Below are 21,024 nucleotides of genomic sequence, written 5' to 3'. Positions count from 1 at the left end.
TCTGAATGTCCAATGCATGTAGTTTTCTTTGCAATATTCATAACAACATATAATAATAATAATAATAATAATAATAATAATAATAATATATTAGCTGAGATGGACCCTGTAACATTACAGGACATATTGGGACATATTGAAGTATTCGATACTGTAGACTTTTAGGGGATGTCGATAAAGATATGCAAAATGTAAAGGGAAACTTTGGTGATGTTTAAATATTGTACTGTGTCAATATTAGGACATTTTGCACAGAAAGAACAAAAATAGAATTAATGTAAATATATATTAGTGTTAGTAACCTATTTTCATTCAATTTTGTAATTATATTTCATTTTGTAAAAGAAAGACTCACTGTTTGCTGTAGCTCTGATTAATTGTATAAATTATCAGTTTTGAGCTAAATTATTTCGTATAATATGGACAAGATACTTTTAGAAGCTCACCAGCTAGAGAGAGGGTCTGTGAATGAATGTTTGGTGCACGCTTCTGGAACTTTCTATGTAGAAGTTCTGTATTATGATCGCAAAAATACGAAAACTTGTGAAAACTGTTTCATAACCTAATTTCGAAAGACGATTTGTATCAAGAAATATTGCTAAAAAGATTTATTTACGTTTTGAAACACAATTTAAATCATTTTACATATAAATAGTTGTTCTAAATCACTCAAGAAATATCCAGAATCAAATGTCAAGGTATTTCTGGAAACATCGGTACAAATCTGGTGAAGGTTATCCAGAAGCTGGTAGAAAAATGTTATAAAATCTATTTGGAAATTATGCTTGTAAGAATTTATATGTACTGATCCTTTTACTTACTTTAATCTGTACTAAAATTCTGTAATGTCTAATTTAGTTTTAAGTCGTGAATTGCTATCGTATTGTAAACAAAACATTGTCGAAGACTCTCATTGTTTGGAAAGATATTAATACACCTAGGAGTTGTCAGTTGCCAGTTTGGATATGCAGTGCGGTTAGCTCGGAGAGTCAGTTGTCGAGTCTGTGAAGTCTGTCAGTTATGTTTGTAAATAAACGTCTATAATGAAGAATTACTTGTTGTCGTCAATATGAACTCAAGACCTTTTGCACGAAGCAGACACCTCCTAATGCAACGTTTTAATTTGGTGTTGAGGAGCTGAAATGTTATAATTTGGTGCAGAAAGTCCTGGGACGTTATAATTAGGTTGAGGAAGCTGGGATGTTATAACCCACATACACTGACAGCAGAAATTCATGCTGTTTGAAACTGATTGCCATTGACAGGTGATGACACTCATATGCTGTCACCGTCAGAATCTTTTAATGACCACAGTACTTACAATGTGTACAGTCTGAGAGTGATACACCATTTCTTGTATACACATTGGACAGTCCACAGTGATACATCATCAAATTGGGCTACTTTGTCCACAGTGTGGTCACAGACATGTCCAAACATGACAAAGCCTTTCTAATAGACTATCATGTCACTATGTTGGTCCATTTAACTGTGTTGGGTCCATACAACTGACTGCCACATACACACCAATTCATTACCATAGTCTTTGTCAGAAGAGGAGGGCCCCATGACCATGTGGTACCAATTGTACACCTACACAGCACCAAAGCAATCAGTGTGTTCTTTTAAATGGCTGATAATATTTTGTCTTGCGACCTTACAACTTGTACATGTTTCACGATGTAGATTATTCCACTAGTCCACAATAAGAGAGCTTTAATTTGAAGGATTGTACTGAGTGTTACTGTTGTGTCGATGATGAGTATAGCACTTTTAATGGAAAAGTTAATTAGGTGGTAAGAGCAAGACACAAATTATGGATCTGGTAACACTGAAACTAGTTGTAAAAAAAGACGAGAAGAGAAAGGATGGTAGATGAAATGAAAACGACAGAATAGAATAAGCAGAAGTATGAATGTGGTAGGCAATGCAAAAGTAAAGAAAAGATAGTTACAGAGTACAGTGAGAGGTAGAAACCAGTTTAACAGGTTAATTTGAATAGGTGGTATATTTTATACACAGTTTTATTGGAAACTGTATTTCAAAATTTTTGGTACGGAAAGTAAAACAAGAAGCATGGCAATGTTTGTACATCAGAGAGTTTATTAAGCTTTCATTTCTAACATAAACCCGTTAGCGAATTTCGAGATGGCAGAGCTGGAGGAGGAAAGCATCTGCATTAAATTTTGCATGAAAATTCAGAAAACCTTTACAGAGACAAACCAAATTATGCAGGAAGCTTACAGTGATGAGTGATTAAGCTGTATTTAGTGTTACAGATGGTTCACATGGTTTGGAAATAACAAGATGGAAGATGAAGCTGACCCTCATTCAAGAAGTCCTTCAGTGTCTACTGACGAGCTCATATCAGGAACTTTGATGAAATTGTGTGTGCCAATAGAAGGCTGACTGTCCAAGAGATTGCAGAAGAATGTAACATTTCAGTTTGATCACCTCATGAAACCCTGGCAGAGCATCTTGCTGCCAAGTTTGTCCCACAGTTCATGAGTCAAGACCAGAAAGATTTTTGCCTCATAATCTATGAACAGCTTTTGGATCACACAAACGAGAAAAAGATGTTCCTTAAGGGAATCATAAATGGTGATGAGACATTGGTCTACAGTTATGATGTTGAGACCAAGGTTCAATCATCACAATGGGTGGGGAAAGGTTTTCCAAGACCAAATAAAACACGTCTGCTCAGTTCAAATGTCAAAGCCATACTGATGGATTTCTGTGACTTTGAAATTGTGCCACAGGCACAAACTGTTAATCAGTGTGTGAGAAAACGTGAGAAAGAAATGGCCTGAGATATGGCAAGACAATTCAAGGCTCTTGCATCACAGTAACACACATGCACATTCGTCCCTGTTAGTGCATGACTATAGCATAAAAAATGAAATCATTGGGCTGCCTTATCCTCTGAACTCTCCAGATATGGCCCCTGCAGTCTTTTTTTTTTAAATTTCCAGAAGTGTAAACCCCATTGAAAGAATGAAGATTTGCAACAACAGACAAGATAAAAAAAATTCACAAATAGTGCTTCACACAATCCAGCAAGAGGCATCCAGGAATGTTTCCAGAAGTGGAAACGATGTTGGGAGTGGTGTATCAATTGTGGAAGAAACTATTTTGAAGGAGACCACACCCAATAAATAAAAGGTAAGAACAGAAAAAAATTTGTCGACAAAGTTTTGGAATTTTTTGAACAGACCTCATATGTGGCCATGTGAGTGCAAGTTGTGAATGTGTTTGTGTTTTGTTTTGTCTACATCTGATGAAGGACTTACTCCAACAGCTAAATAATATTTAGCGGTCTATTTACAATATGCTTGTCTTTACTCAGTAACTTCTTTATTGGTGAGTAGCAGTCTATACTTTCAAATTGTTATTCCATCTGAGAGTTTCCATTGGTTGGTAATAGTCTGCAATATATTTTGAAAGCATTTGTAATGACTTATTATTTTTAATCTATATTGTGTTTTGAAAATTTCATTTTATGAAAACCAATGTATTACAACAGAGGTTACAGAATTCAGCTGAATTAAACTCAGGAATTTCTCCTTAAGCACTACAGATGTGAAAGTATCTGTACCCACATCTCTACATATGAACTCATCATTGCCCAGCCCAAGCCACTGAGGACAGAAACTTGAAATGTGGAGGGGGTGATAATCTTATACTGTAGGAATCATTTAAGAATGCATTTTTCCAAATTCCACCCCAAAATGGGTTAAATGGAGGATGAAAGATGTTTTAAATATAAATAACTATTAAGACAAGTTTGCAGCTATAACTAAGAAAAGTGATATTTGGTATCCCAGATAAAAATATATCTTTCAGCATTTTCGTAATAAATCATTATTAAAGAAGTACTAAAGATACTTCTCTGGTAATTGGTGTTTGACTTCTTGGGTACAAAAAAATACAGGTTTCATTGTTATTGGAAATTCAACCCCTAAGGGGGTGAAATAAGGGGTGAGAAGTTTTATGAAAATATTTCATTATGAAAGTACTTTTAAAGCTAAATCTATGAACATTTGTATTTGGCTTCCTGGTTAGAAATAAAAAAATATGCTTGTCACAGTTTTTGGAAATTCAACCTCTAAGTTTGTGAAATAAGTGTCAAAACTTTCCATTGAAATATCACCACAGGAACTCAAAAGGCAGGGTTAACAAAAACCTCCAACTCAAGCTACCAGACTTGCTTTTTGCTCAGAAGTACATTTCGGAAAGACCTAGCCTTCATCTCCTTAATTAACATGAAAAGATTAAAAGGGCTTGCAATTTGTTAACTAAATCAAAGAAAGCTATTTAACAGTCAGTATGACAAATCAGCTTTGTCAGAATTGCATAGAAAAAGAAATGGATCTTTAATATATAAATTTTCCAGCAGGCATAATATATTAGGTTGGTGCATAAGTTTGCAGCATTTTTGCTTTGAATGTTGGTAGTGTGGCTGCTGTGGGTTTATTTATCAATTGTCATTTTTTATTTGTGGTTCACTGCTGCTATCTGAGTTTACATATTGTTTTGTCATTTGGAAATACCGACTGGAGTTGTGGATGCTAGAAAATGGAGTGCCAAGTGGAAAAACTGGAATATTTCCAACATATTCTCCTGTTTCAGTTCAACAAAGAGGTGACATCAGCAGACACTGGATAGAATAGGCAAGAAAATGGTTATCATTTTAAGGAGGGTTGTTTAGACATGTGCGACTCTTGACATTCAGGAAGGCCTTTTGGATTTCGTGAAGCTCATTTAAAACCATTAATCCACAATGATCCATGTCAGTGTACTTCAGAACTGGCAAATGTGATGAAGTGAGATCATTCTACCACAATGTAACATTTGCATACAATGGAGAAGATTAAAAAATCGGGTGTATGGGTACCACATGCACTAAGCCAAAAATCACAAAAATCAGCAGGTGGCCATATGTGCATCTCTGCTTGCTTATCATCAATTGGCTCATGAATAAAACTGACCATTCCTATCCTGTATCATTACTTGTGATGAAAAATGCTCTTTGTGCTAAAATAAGGAAAAGAAAGAGATTGTTGAGCCAAACAAAGGAGCAACCCCCCATACAAAGGCCTGCCTGCATCAACAAAAGATAATGTTATGCCCCTGGGGGAACGACGACGGTGTAGTGTACTATGAATTACTTCCCCGAGGTGTAACCATCACTGCTGATATTTGTTGCCAACAACTGAGATGTCTTGCAGCTGCAAACCAAGAACAGTGACCGGAAGACTGTGTGAAATGATGGTACTCCACAGTAATGTCCACCCCAATTCCACTCGACTGACAAAAAAACACTAAGCGGGAGTTGGGTTGGGAAGTCGTTCCACACCCACCTTGCAGTCTGATTTTTATCTACTCTCCTCTCTATCGAATAACCTTCAAAGAACTTCCTTTCTGGATGAAAATGCACTCTGAGCATGGGTTGATGAGTTGTCCACCTCAAAACTATATGATTTCTACATTTGTGGGATCAAAAAGTTACACCAGTATTGGCAGATTGTTGTAAATAGTGAAGGAGAATATATTATTGATGACTAAAGTCTCTGTTATATGTATCTGTTGAGTTTATTAAACTTCTGGAAAAACACTACAAACTTATGCATCAACTTCATGTGTTCATAAAATTATTTTTGTTGTAATTACTACACAAATTAATCATTACTGATGACAAAATAGATACCTCATTTAAATGCAATTACATGTACAAGAATATCCATTTGTGATGTGTGAGTAAGAATGTATACATTGAATTAAATTTTGAAAAAAAAAAAATAAATAAATAAATAAAAAGTGCAAATTTTGCCCAAATAATTGCTATATTAAATTTTAATTTCCTGTCTGCAGCTTAGTTTGTGTAGACTAGATACACTGTTTGCACTGAGTGTAGATTTACACTTGTGCAACGGTATTAACAACATACAAATTACATTGAAGGAATAAAAAATGTGGAGACCATACAGGCTATATAAGTGTAGCAGTGGGCACTAAGTTAATCTTTTATAAATGCCCAAACATGTCTGCAACTAATTTTATGATATGAGGGGGAGGGGATCAAATATAAACGGGGTTTTTGTTCCTGGACATAACAGTTGGTACAACTGACCTTGCGCTTCTGTTATGCTTAGGCGGGACCATTAGAAGTGAGGAGATCGTGCTGTTAGATATTTCCCACCATTTTATCAGTAACACTCATGATGTCTGAGCAACAGGTGCAGCCCTCCATTGCGCAACGATTAAGTATCAAATTTCTTGCTTGTGAAGGGGTTACAGTGGCGGAAATTTGCCAAAGATTGACTGCACAGTTCAGTGATAAAACATTATCAAGGACACGTGTGTTTGCTTGGCACAAAAAGTTCAAGGAAGGGCAAGATGCGTGGAAAATCAGCAACACAATTGCCGTCCTCAGACCAGCATTACAGACAAAAACATTTGTGCAGTTAAAGACATTATTGGCAACGATCAAGAGTATCAGAAATTGCACAGTCAGAATTAGATACGGGAGCTGTCAAGCAATCATCACAAATAACCTATGGTTCTGTAAAGTGTGTTCCAAATGGTTCCCTAAACTTTTGATCGAAAATCTGAAGTTGAGACATTTGGAGATCTGTCAGAAGCAGAAGAAGGTAATGCATTTTTGAATTGGATAATCACCTGCTATGAAACATGGATTCACCACTACACTCCAGAATCCAAACAAGCCAATAAGGAGTGGCAGAGGAAAAGGGAGGCAGCGCCAGTGAAAGCCAACACTTTACTGTCAGCTGGCAATGTCCTTTCAACTGTATTTTTTGATCAGTGAGGCACTTTGCTGATTGATTTTTTGCATGGGCGATGCACAATCAACGCTGCTTAGTACTACAAACTGTTGGACAAGGTGAGAGTAGCATATCGCCAAAAAAGATGAGACCAATTGATTCGACAGGTCATCCTCTTCCACAACATATTCTTGTAGATAGTGTCGGAAGTTCCATGCAGCTTTTCACGGATGATGCTGTAGTATACAGAGAAGCAGCAGCATTAGAAAATTGTAGTGAAATGCAGGAAGATCTGCAGCGGATAGGCACTTGGTGCAGGGAGTGGCAACTGACCCTTAACATAGACAAATGTAATGTATTGCGAATACATAGAAAGAAGGATCCTTTATTCTATGATTATATGATAGCGGAACAAACACTGGTAGCAGTTACTTCTGTAAAATATCTGGGAGTATGCATACAGAACGATTTGAAGTGGAATGATCATATAAAATTAATTGTTGGTAAGGCGTGTACCAGGTTGATATTCATTGGGAGAGTCCTTAGAAAATTTAGTCCATCAAGAAAGGAGGTGGCTTACAAAACACTCGTTCGACCTATACTTGAGTATTGCTCATCAGTGTGAGATCCGTACCAGATCGGGTTGACAGAGGAGATAGAGAAGATCCAAAGAAGAGCGGTGCATTTCATCACAGGGTTATTTGGTAACCGTGATAGCGTTACGGAGATGTTTAGCAAATTTAAGTGACAGACTCTGCAAGAGAGGCGCTTTGCATCGCGGTGTAGCTTGCTCGCCAGGTTTCGAGAGGGTGCGTTTCTGGATGAGGTATCGAATATATTGCTTCCCCCTACTTATACCTCCAGAGGAGATCACAAATGTAAAATTAGAGAGATTCGAGTGCGCATGGAGGCTTTCAGACAGTCGTTCTTCCCGCGAACCATACGCGACTGGAACAGGAATGGGAGGTAATGACAGTGGCACGTAAAGTGCCCTCCGCCACACACCGTTGGGTGGCTTGCGGAGTATAAATGTAGATGTAGATGTAGACGCCATACTGCAGCTCTAACTGTCTCCAAACTACAGGAAATGCACTGGACTACACTTGATCATCCGCCTTACAGCCTGGACTTATGACACTGTGATTTCGATTTATTCGGACCGCTTAAAGAAGTTATAGAAGGGCGACGATTTGAAGATGACTAATGTGTGGAAGACTTCGTGCTCAACTGGCTGGTGACACGACCCACTTCTTTTTATGATTAGGGCATCAAAAAGATGCCCATACACTGGGACAAACGCATTTCCAAAGCAGGAGACCATGTGGAAAACAAATTTATAATTGCATCGAGTTTTTCAATAAATGAATTTAAATAAAAAATAAAATCCCATTCATATTTGATCCACCCTCGTAATTTATATGATAGTTAAAATATTACAGAAAGACATAATTTATGCACGATATCCTGTATTAGTTCAAATATTTGTTTTGTATTTTATTATCTGTTTGAGGTACTAGATGGGCAGTGTGCAATGGATGGAGTTTGTCAACGGGGCATTCTTGCACTGTAGCAATGCAGCACAGAGTCACCAACACTGCACAAAGTGCCAAGGAGGACCTCGGGATACGACACTACAAGATTAGCCAAAAAACATCATTAACAGAGACAATCTGAAAGATAATCTACACCAAGGATGTGTTTTATCACCTTTCACCCTGTTTTACAAAAAAATGGTTCAAATGGCTCTGAGCACTATGCAACTTAACTTCTGAGGTCATCAGTCGCCTAGAACTTAGAACTAATTAAACCTAACTAACCTAAGGGCATCACACACACCCAAGCCCGAGGCAGGATTCGAACCTGCGACCGTAGCAGTCGCTCGGCTCCAGGCTACAGCGCCTAGAACCACACGGCCACTCCGGCCGGCCCTGTTTTACATTTGCACGTGATGTATATGGTAACACCATATTGATTTAAATTACCATTATAACAAAGCCAAATAGAACTTATTTGAGATTCTTATTACGATTATACATGCAGCAATTGTTTAAAATCGGAGATATGTGTGTATCAGCCTGTGAAAGGCACCAATACATTCCAAACTTCCAAGCACAAAAACACAATTTTTCAGGGGTTGTGTCCGACAGTCAGGTTATATTTATCATAGAGGTATGGGTCAAGTGTTTTGTATAGCCGTTGGCCTAGTGAGCATTTGTATACCCATCAGAAAAATGTGCATACTGTAGCTACCCTGCGGTACAGTATCAAAATTTAAACATTACACACTTCCTCCATCTGTGGCAAATCGGTTGGTTCTTTTGCATTAGTTGTGGTGTAAGATGGGCCTTAGAGGTCTTATAAAAGTACAATTTGTTCATGGGCAGATCCTGAGAAAATCCCTAAAAAAAAATCAAGAATTTGCAGTTGGCCATTTCTGTATTTTCCATTCGTGGCAAATCATCAAAATTTTTGCCATCTGTTCTTAAGATGATATTTCAAAACATTTTTCTGGTATCATTACGCATCGCTGAGATCCAGAGTTCCTCAACTTATGCATGGAATATCCAGTCTTATGCATAAATGTAGTTTTAACACACAGCAAGGATTTTGGGGTGATCACAAGGGTTCCTAGGTCACTACTTTGTTTATAATCATTTTTTCATCTGTAAAGCTTTAAGGTACACTGTCTCTGTATAATGGGCATCTCATGCCTCAAAGGCTATGCTGGCCTAGAAATTATTCAATGGTGCCACCTGATAGGGTTACACATCTCACAAAAAATATTTTGTCATAAAAAATTCTTTGGAGTTGCAAATCTAACACCACATTTTTTTGTGTACTGTCAGTGTGGCCTAAAAATGTTGTGTATTTTTATACAAAGCAGTGTAATGTGAACTTGCATTAGATGAGAACCAATTTTGTTTCAACCTTATATTGTGTGTCCATATTTGTTGTTTGTGCGTGTCAAAGTGTGTGAATTTGTTGAAGTATGTAAATAAACTGTCAAAACTTTACTGATCTACAGAATTCCTTTTACTTAAGTAGCACAACCTATTGTACCAGAGAAAAGAATGGAGAAAGCTGAATAATGCTTTTGTTGGTGCACAAAACAGGTGAACATGGTCTCTTTTGAAAGATTTTGACAAAAGAGTGGAACCAACTGCCTCAATCCACTTTCCATCTTTCTTATCAAAAATTTTGGTATTCGAACAAATTAGCACTTTTTTGTGCTGAAAGAGAGTACAAGAGAGACAGTGATGGTGAAATAGAGAGGAGACAGTGCCAGTGGGAAAGGAGGAGATAGGTGGAGACTATACAGTCGTCCACCCAACCAGTGAACTTTAACATTAAAAAATAACACATTTTAATGTTAAGAAAGTTCCCCAGTTTAGGGATCATAACACTGAGCAAAACATCGCCAAGGAGATGTGCAAAGAGGAGAGAATGGTGGTTGAAGAAAAAGACTATAAGAAAGACTAAAAGAAAGGAAAAAGGACACAATAGCAATGGGAGAGGAAAAGAATGAGATACAGACAACAGCAGTGGGACAGAAAAGGAGAAAATGGTACAGACGGGAGACAAGAAGGTGTGAGGATGGTAACAGTTAGGGAGAGAGAGGAGAAAGTGCCAATCGGAGACAATGGAGGTAGTGGGAGAGACATATAAAGACATTGGCAGTGAGAGGGAGATGGTGAGTCCTTCATTGCAAAGAGAGACTAGGTAAAAGGATTTAGAATATCCTGTGTTTAGAGTAGTCTGAATTCCTTTGCATGCCACAAATTTTTGTAAGGAAGGAGGAATGAGAATTGAGGCAGCTGGTTCCCCACTTTCTGTCAAGTCTTTTAAAGAGGACCATATCTGCCCCTTTTGTGCTCAGACAAGAGCATTTTTCAGTTTATCAGTGTACACTCTACAAGATTGTTATGGAGCGACTTTAAAACAGAATACCACTATATATGATTCACTGTTTAGCAAATGGAGATTGTTTACCTAAAGGCAAAATGAAATCCATGAACACGCCTGATACATGATTCTACAAAGAACTTATGTCAGAAAATGTGATAATATTAAAGTATCAAGGAGACAGAACTTAACAAGTCATCAGTTCTGTGAAATACTAACATAATAATTATATTTTCTGAAAGTGATCTACTCCATTCTGGTATTATCCAAACAAAGCAAATCTATCAGTACCCTGCAATGGGAAAAATGTTTTAGTGATTACTCAGAAAAATGCAAATATTATAAAAAAATCTTCAAATGTTAAAATGTGTTGCCAGATTCTCTCAAACCTTTCTTCTGTATCCTGCACCATCACGAATTAACAACCTGCTAGTTAAAGCTGCTACTTAATGCAAAGTGTAGTGAGTAAACAACATCAGTTATTCAGTGTATATAACAGGTTCCACAAATGTTCATACACTTTTCAGTCCACATTGAGAATACACATTAACCTCCTAAGTTTGAGACTCCTGTCTTCTGAGATGTTTATAGTTTCAGTACATGTGATTCACAGAAAAAAATCCTAGATTATACTTACATCTAGTTTTCTTCTGCACCAAACATGGAACCAAACAGATTGTCACGAATTCAGTTCCTAGTTACCATCAATTGTAGTAACTGTGAAATGCTGCTTCTAATGAAGAATGAGCCTTGTAGATAATACTGTTTCACAAATTATCTCGAAAATTTTTGACACTGAGATAATTATTTCCACTGACAGTGCACAGGACATACTATTTACTCATTTTTTTGGTTGATTGTTATAGTTACAGGCATCATATTGACATCAGTGAATGTTTGTTTTACATCTGTAAGAGTAATATCCTGGTGGCATAGATCCATGGCAGATGATGTTCTTGCTGATTGTGTAATAAACAACTGGGAAGAGGTTACGGAAGAGCATGCAGAAGATTCAGAATTTGGAGGAGACACTTGTGATGTAGCTACTTTCTCTCCATTTCAAACACTACTACAGTAACTGATGGTAGCTGTGTAACGAATTGTCATGTGGATGTGTGGGTGAAACAGCTAATATGCTTTCAGTAAGCAGTGTATACTGTTTACTTGTGGTTGAAGAAACATTTTAAGCATGTTGTGAAACTGACACTGAAATTTATATGCATGCTCTGAAGTTGTTTGTGAACTGCAGGCCACTGGGAAATGTCTTCCTTCTGCAGGCATATTTTAATGCTCTGAGAATTTCCACATAAATTCTAGAACCACTCGTCCTTCTGCTGTCTCAAATACACGATATTTTAAATATAAGTGGGAGAGTGGAAGCGTATCTACTAAGCCACCTGTTTCTGTGTGAAGTTGGAAGTTTATTATGAGAAGACTGTAAGAGTGGCAGCCCACTGACGACAACAAGTGTTTGCCACTAGTGCCACTGTGTGAAAGAACACGGAGTAATTATAGGCTATTCTTTGCTGTGTTAGTGAAGGTGATTATTATAAAAAGACAAATGAACAACTGAATAGAGACTCTTACTTCATGTCTTAGCCCTGCGCGAGACAAGACACATGTGATGTCCATAAATCATTTGTTTGTTAGACCAATGAAGTTATAAATATGTGTAACAGAGTCCAATGTTTGATGACTAAGTTGACTTGCAGAAGTTGCTGACAGTGAAAGCTGAAAATATATTATGACTGAACTAAAAGTATTCTACGAGTACCCAATTATTTCGAGAATAGAGAAAGAGTCTAACTAGTTCCTATAAACAGCGAAAATCTACAGAGAAGTAGTTTTTGGGAGATCAACGTAGCTGAATATCCAGAGAAGGGGACTGGCTAGTCACATCACGTTAGTCTACTGATGAGAGTGAGGTGTGCATTGTGAATGCAATCCAGTTTCACACTGCTTCTCGTGTCGTCAAAACTACTAGAATATGTATACTAACAAAAGTCGACACTGATAGTTACCTGCAGACTTGGAAATATATATTAAACTGAGCAGTTTTACTGATTATTATTCCCAAGGAGTACAAACTTACATATGTTTCATCGTTCTGCTAACTAGGCTTAACCAGCAGTATTGCTAATGTAGTATGTATGGTGAAGGATAATATGAAATGAACAATTGTCAACAGAACCAAGAAATAATTGCTAAAATTTAAAAAAGTTCAAACTGAAATTTACTTCTTTTTACATATTATTTATAAATATAATTACACAGAGTGTATATGTACACAATTATTACATACAATTACGCAATTTCTGCAGGTGTTGTTACCCAGCAATATTAAATTTTAAATCAACAAGTCATGTCAATATAACAATGGTAGTCTATAGCTGTACAACACAAACACGAATTTGAGCAGCACATGCCAGTAATGCAAAAATCCACAACTCATTATAAAACAGACCAAAAAGAAAGAGAAGAAAGAATGGTTATTTGCTTATTCAAAACAACAAGAGCACATTCCTAGTGAGACAGCACAAAACAGTGTGTGGCAGATGAGAAAAGTTGAAACTGAGTAGTTTATACATCGATTTCCACAACTCACTGGCTGAAACATTTGTGGACCTGTGCATGCATTCTGCATTCATCTTTTCCTCAACAAGGAGTTATTTACTTATACATGTATAGATATTTCAACATGTTTAAAATCTTGTTAACAACAACCAACAGGTGGATTTTCTTACATTTCTATAATGTAGAAGGTATATCAATGAGATGCAGTGACAGTAATTTTAAAATATGTATTAATCTTTATGACTTCACACCTCTTCTGCAGATACAGTTAAATTTTCAGTTGCTTCCAGTGTGGCATATGTAAAAGGTGCAGGTTACAGCAACATTTTAAAACTACAGTTATCAACTGCAATTAAATGTTCCATAAGCATGTAAACAGAATTTACACCAAACATTTCCATCACATTACAAGTACTGCACTATTTGCACTGACACAGGATTGTACACAATGGATTCATCACTACAATAAAATGATGATCCCAGCAATAACAGTGTTAAAAGGTTTCATATTACTACTGACAAACAAATAAATTTGGAAATATTTGAGATGACTGCTCAAGAAAAATATCTCATTAAAAGATACACTTCAATCTTTTTCCAACTTTGATAAATATTCATATAAACTGCATCTAGCATTCAAAAAAACCGCTGAAACAGTGTAGCATATTCATAGAATATTAGTATTTCATCATTTGTATTTGGTTTTTAATCAAAATGTCAAATTTTATGAAAAATACAAAAATATCTACAATTGTTGACATTACTGTAAATAAAAAGAATTCCATATTTCCTCATATGTACTCTTTCATGTTACAATTTTCTTCATGGGCAAGACTTTCATTGCATCATAAATACAAAAATGGAAAAATACAAATAAAAAGACAAAAGGTCTGTACAAAAAGTGACTTATCTCTTCTGACAGAATATCCTTGTATCATTGTAAGTGTGTGTGTGTGTGTGTGTGTGTGTGTGTGTGTGTGTGTGTGTGTGTGTGTGTGTGAGAGAGAGAGAGAGAGAGAGAGAGAGAGAGAGAGAGAGAGAGAGAGAGAACTTTGGATAACATTAAACACACAATTCAATGAGTAAATGTCGTGCTCTGTCACCTTGTTAAAATGGTAGTTCTTTACTCTATTACTGGTTTTTATTGAGAATTTAGATGTGCTCATCAATGTAATATTTGCTGAGCTGATACATCAACCATCAATTTGAATGCTGGTTTGAAAACAAAAACACTTAGATGTAGTGTTTAGCTGACTTAATCAGACTATGAAACCTATTACCAGAGCTGACCACAGGGACCTTGCACATCAACATAGGTCTCATAACATACTGAAACTTGGCATTTCTAGCATTTACATTCAGCAGTGGAAGACTATCATAATAAAAATAAAAAAAAAATATAATGAATATAAATATTTGCCATCACTTCTTTGCATTTCGGAATGTAAAAAATAGTACCACTGTCAGAAAGGAAAACCAAATTTGGAATTTATAAAGTGAAATAACTGCAATGGACAAAACGCCAAAATGTTACCAATAAATTAACAGAATTCAACAGGCTATTAAGCAGACTTATAAACTGTAAATGAATTATGGTGTGCAGGCAGGATGACTGCCTTAATTATGTAAGCAGAGTCCGCTGTAATGGTAGATTTTGCATCACATTAACTGCATATGGGCTGGCTGACTCGGGAAACTTATGTAGCAAAAGAACATTACCACAGGATATGGTACATGGATTTTAACAGTACTGGCTATGGCAGATGAATTTGCAATTGCAGGGTTCCATTGAGGGAGGTGGCACCCTACACTCAAGATCAGAAAAAGAGATGATGACTTCTAGTTTAAATTCTGGTAGTATTTACTTTTCAAATTGAGTTTTAATTATGTTTATTTTCAAGTTAAATTATGGACTCTGATAAGGATGACAGATATATATTTATCAATTAATACACATTCTAGATTTAAAAAAAAAAATGAAATTTTGCACAAAAATAAAAATGAAGGAAAAGGAGGTTCAAAAGGCAAGTTGAGAGAGGAAGGAAACTGTGTGGTACTTTCAATTTAAGACTTTCAATGTCAAACACTTCTTAACTGTGAGCCAGTTATGATAAACAATGCAGTTGCAAACATACTATTCATCAAAACAGTAAAAGAAAGACATCAGGATCATAAAGTATACCACACTAATGGATAAATTACCAATATTGGCAAGCATTATGCTATTCGCTGTGTCCAACTTACAGCAAGAAACTGCAAAATCCAGAAACTACGTAAGAAATCAATACATTATGTAGACACAAACCTTTAATAGACTGAAGTAAAGGAGAACAATCTGAAGACAATCGGAGCAAATTAATGAAATTAAACATGAAAATTTCTTCAAACGTCACCAAGTTCTTGCAAATCACATGTGAAGAACGAAACGATACCTCTCTGGTAGACATTTTCCAGTAAGATTTTCAGAACAACAGAGATGTGGTGCTGATTCACAATCATAACAGTCAGATAAAGAAGAAAAATTGAAGCACAGAAAGCGGCACTATTTCTCTCAGAGAGAATACATACAATAACCAAATTCAGTTAATTAATAGTGAGCTTTTGGACAGCTGAATTACATACCAACTAGTTGGTACAAATTATAATTAATATGGCAAAACTAATTATGTACTTTGCTACTTTAAAGATGACAGTCCAGTGTCCAGTATACAGATACATATTTTAGACAGAAAAATTTGAGATGGGTAATTTGGACTAAGATCAAAACTGTGCCACAAACCCTGGAACTTACAAAGTCATAGTCATTTCCTTCCTTCATGTTTCATTGACATAAAAACAGCAAAATTTAGTTAACCACGGACAAAGAATAAACAGCAATATTTTGCACCAGTAATGACGGCAGAAATAAAGTGTGACTGACATACAAAATTGTCATAATTTGTGAATTACTTAAACAGTTGTAGCCCTTGAGAAACTACCCTTATATATGAACGAATATCCACCATTGATGTAATAATATGGGTCAAATAGTTATGATGTAGAAAGCAAGCTTGTGGTGTAGGAATTATGGTTTACTAGATAAAACTAATTGTGTACTTTGGGAAAATATATCACCCTCACATTCTTTAACGTCAGCATTTCGCCTTTGGCTAAGTGTTTGTTGCTGACATATAATCAATTCTTTCTCTCTCTCTCTCTCTCTCTCTCTCTCTCTCTCTCTGACAATGTACAATAAATTTCAAGTTCTCAAATTACATTGACAACACAGCAGTCTTAGAAAACAAGCCACATAACATTGTTATTGCATTCATTAGTGAATTAATAATACTTCAACTACAAGTAGTGAAAAATGATCAGATATAAAGCTTAGTCTTCAGCTGAAAGGCCAGCAGATTATGTTTTGGCCATTCTTCTTAACTACTGAAAGCCTGTCATACAAATCAAAGTTAAAAACAAAACATAATCACAATCTATTCGCATAATAATTTTCTTGCGAAATATTTACCATCATTTAAAAAAATAAAACTATAATATGATAAATATTTGAGGAATTAACTACACTTATAATTGCATTCAAAATGTCACTTTTGTGTTTCATGACTATGACACAGCCTTTCAATCAAAATCAGTGTTGGAAAAAAAAAAAGGTCTAATGGAACTTTGCAAATGATACATCTACACAATTTATAAGTCATTACTTGGGCTCCAAAAAATTGACAAATTACAGTACAGAAAAGTAACATTTACAGACCTCCATAGTGCAGTGCTCACCTCTGTAACACTTAATCTCAGTAGAAAACAGAGACCTATACTTAACATGCCATGTAATATGAAATAGCAGTATTCAATTTTGAGCCTACATGCTGAACAAAGACAGAATATATTTACAAATCTTGACAATCACAACACTATGAAGTTCTTGGTTCTCTGGAAATATAAGAAAAAAATTACAAAATTGCAATTGACTGTATTCATACTACCACCATCTATTATTATTTGTAGAAACTGTAAAACTGCAACAGAATTAGCAGCAATCTGAAAATGGTTTTACCACCTTGTGGGAGTTTGTTGGAATTTAAAGAACAAAGATGAAGAAAGTATGCACAGATAATATTCCAGAGTCCAGGACAAATATGAGATATGATGCATGGTAGTAACAAATTTTAGTTTCCAAAATCTGCTATCACCTTTTTCATTTATTGGTCCTGTCAGCTTATTACACTTCTGATAAATACGAGATTTTTTCCTTGAAAACAGTTTGTAGCCTGTAATGTCAGTTTTTGTGAACAGAGATTATGAAACACCAGCTTTCTAAAACTGATTGTGTGAGGAGGGGTTAAGAGAAGAATGAAACTGAAAACCAAAATATGTTGAAATAAACTCAAAATTAAAGTATTACAATTCACAAAATGTGTTCCACATATTATATGGATGTCTTTGAGACTGTTTTCATGCTATTTTCAAATGAAGTATTCCTATAACCACAGAAACGTGCTATTTTGTGACTGACAGCTTGATGAACATAGGTTATTAGCTGCCAACATGTTTCGATCATTTTACTAAACACATGAAAATGAAATTTAGAACATCTCCAACAAAGTTAAGGTATGCAGTCATATTAATAGTGTTCAAATACCAGAATGGTAAATAAATCAATAAATGATATTTTTCAGGTCTGCATTTAAATTTGAGGGAATACACATTTTAGCTGAGAAAGTGACACACCCATTTTCAAAGCTGAAAGACTCTGAACATCTAAAATTATTGCAAATTTTACCAACACAATTTAAAAATTGATTACTAAGTTTTCTAATATATAGGAGCCCAAAAGTATAGACTTAATATGGCTACCAGGTTTTTAATGAACATTCAGATCTCATTCAACATAATCTTTCACATCATATCGTTAAACTCATGGAACAAAATAGCCAAAGCTTGGCTTCTCAACAGTCTTTATCATTAATGATAATGACAGAAATCAACAGTTATATTAAGAAAATCTACCAGAAACTCTTTATCAAGCTTAAAATAAACAATCATCGCAATTAAACACTTATGAGTTTGTAAGCTACATGGTTTTTAGTCCAAAGCAAACCTCAGATACAAATTGCCCAAGACATAATAGACAAAAACAGGCATGTAGCCCACTGCTTGGTGTCAGGAAATAGTGTATAACTAATGGACTTCTCACTGCTAGCCTCTACATTTCAGTACGAACAGCAGAGAAATTGTAATCAACAAAATATTCTCCCATTACTATGTAGTAACTTCTAAACTCAATATGCATTTTCATATAATATAAATGTAAAACAAGAATAAGAAAATTATTTCTTCTATATTGCAGTTATGAGCACCCTATTATTAAAACTTCCCACAGTTTATCTTCCTACCTCTCTGAAAAATAAAAAGTAGTTTCTTTTGTGTTCCAGTTAGAGAGACAAGAAACCAAAAGGGTGATTGTAATGTGCTTCTCTTAGTAACAAAGATAGATGCTTTCTGGACTAAGGACACAAAACTATTACACACATACTCGATACACGAACATATTAATCTATCAAATAAATGAACAAAAACAGCTAATTTTACAGTGTGTCACTCTACACACTATAGTATCATCAGACTTATCACGTATAGAATTGGCAGGTACACTAGTCACACATACTTCTTATCCACATGTCATTTCATCACTTCTTACAGATACAAATCGTACAACCCATTCTTACTATGTAAGAATGAGGTAATCAATGTTACTAGTTTACAGATATATATAGCTGCCAGAATAGTTTTCTCTGAGACTTACTCATATATCACATGTCTCATTTCAAAACATTACATATTAACTTTACAGCTTCAAAAGTAGGAATACACAAACTAATGTGCAACAACCACAAATGGGCAAGAGACTTCTCAGTGGTTAACAGCTTCGGATAATTAAGTATGTGCACACAAACAGCAGACATGCAGTAGAATTAAAGAAATTCCAGGACCCAAGTACACCTCTGTCATTTTCTTAGCGAGATACGGAAGAATCCCGAGGGCCAAATGCTCGAGTCAGCCATTCGCAACCACTACATGGAGGGCAGTGACGTTTCAGGTTTGATGCAGCAAGGGTTCCATCCAGTGGCTGCAGCATGTCAGGTAGAGGTGTTGATGGGAGGCCAGCAGCTGCTGCTCCCAGTCTTTGAACAAAAACTGCCCACTCCTCCAATTGCACAGATTCAGCTGCTGACGAAAGTTGTTCAGCTCGTTCCAAAAGGGCGCCGTACACAGAAAGTGCAAACTGAAAAACAGAAACCACATCCAATGATGAGAAAAAAATACCAGTTAATTCATATCAGCATTTCACTGATTATATGACACATACACAGAACGCACATCTGAAGTTAGTATGGTATTTCTTGCTCTACACCACAAATATCACTGCATAATCTAATTGTGTGTCTCTGCCTTAGCAGAAACAAAATTACGCAGTAACTCATAAACTATTCAGCACCAGCAGCAAAGAGATTATGTTGAATTTTGGGATCACATTACATAAGGTGAAAGGTGTTCAGAACATCCAATGTACTACTTTCACATTAACAAGTTAAAGAGGTACTTGAGATACATGAAAAAATGTTTCACCAAGATGAAACTGTGACATCTCCTTTGCTGCTTTATCAGTAGACATTTCCCTAAATGCCCACATGGCTGTGGACCCAGAAATTTTTCACTGCCTCTTCTTTTAGCTATAAAAAGTCCTGAACAAACTGTTCTTTGTTTGCTATGTTCCAGTGCTGAATGAACTGAGGGATTCCAGGTAGATTAATTGAAAGGGCTGGTGGAAGAAAGTGCTAACCCTCAATTTTGTGAAAATTAGTCTGTACATGCCACATGTTGTGGTTTCAACTGCACTACATGCTGATAACATATAGTTCAATTTCTACTGCTAGAAGGGGCTGATAACTATATGCATTGTTTTGTCTTACGACATTTTTAATCTTATCTTTGGATGAAAACGGTGCCGTCCTATGGAGTAAACATGGCAGTTATGTTGTAATCTTGAATTCAAATAAAAAGATAGCGGTTTGGCGAGGATGATTGTGATCCATTTACTGATGACAGTGATGCAAATCCCAACTATAAGCATGGGAATACATCAATTGTATAAAATACCTGAAGTGCGGCTTAACATTATATTTCCACCAGTCTAACCTCAAATGGTTTAGGCTTACTAAAATTTTAGGGAAACTGTTAACATTATGAGACCATAAATGTGATGTGAAATATAACAATAAATTATAATAAAGTTGTTTCTTTTTCATTTCACTTTCCAATAACATAAAAACATACTATGCCGGTGTCCGAGAGTTAGCATTGTTTTGGTTCTGACATTAAATGCTGTTAGTTAATATCATTTTTATCCTGTTTGAGTTCTGTCCAAATATTTGTGAGTTTTATTTCTGGAAAGAATCACAGTCCACATCCACTGATAGAGAAAGAGGAAGCAGCAGGTCACCACATCCTACACCAAATAGACTACAACACACCACAAAAGAAGTACTGCTGAGAAGGCAAGAAACAAGCGAAAAACAAATGAAGCCAGACCTAATAGAAACTACAAATGGGAATTAATTCCTGGGCACCCTGTTGGGCAACTGTGTAATTGTCTTCGGAAGTGTGAAGAAAAACTGACTTCAGAGGGGGGAGGGGGAAGGAACACATTTATTTGGTCTTACAAAATCATATACTATGAAAACATTCTTCTCACAAGTAAAATTTCTAT

The 21,024-nt window shown here is 35.8% G+C and overlaps 1 protein-coding gene across 4 annotated transcripts in view; it reads right to left on the bottom strand.

The window, feature by feature from the left end:
* Nucleotides 1–12,897: 12,897 nt before the first annotated feature.
* LOC126284282 (protein PAT1 homolog 1) overlaps nt 12,898–21,024 on the bottom strand; it is a 113,585-nt gene continuing 105,458 nt past the window's right edge. For 3 of the 4 annotated variants that reach the window (XM_049983106.1, XM_049983107.1, XM_049983108.1), the window contains exon 13: nt 13,473–19,539. In XM_049983106.1, the coding sequence (XP_049839063.1) occupies nt 19,270–19,539 (270 nt within the window). In that variant the 3' untranslated portion in view covers nt 13,473–19,269. Of the gene's footprint in view, nt 19,540–21,024 lie in introns of all 4 variants that reach the window. The other variant, XM_049983109.1, reaches the window with a different exon arrangement.

This window comes from Schistocerca gregaria, chromosome 8 (genome assembly GCF_023897955.1).
Source record: "Schistocerca gregaria isolate iqSchGreg1 chromosome 8, iqSchGreg1.2, whole genome shotgun sequence".
NCBI lineage: Eukaryota > Metazoa > Arthropoda > Insecta > Orthoptera > Acrididae > Schistocerca > Schistocerca gregaria.
This window is presented reverse-complemented; position numbering and strand designations above follow the sequence as displayed.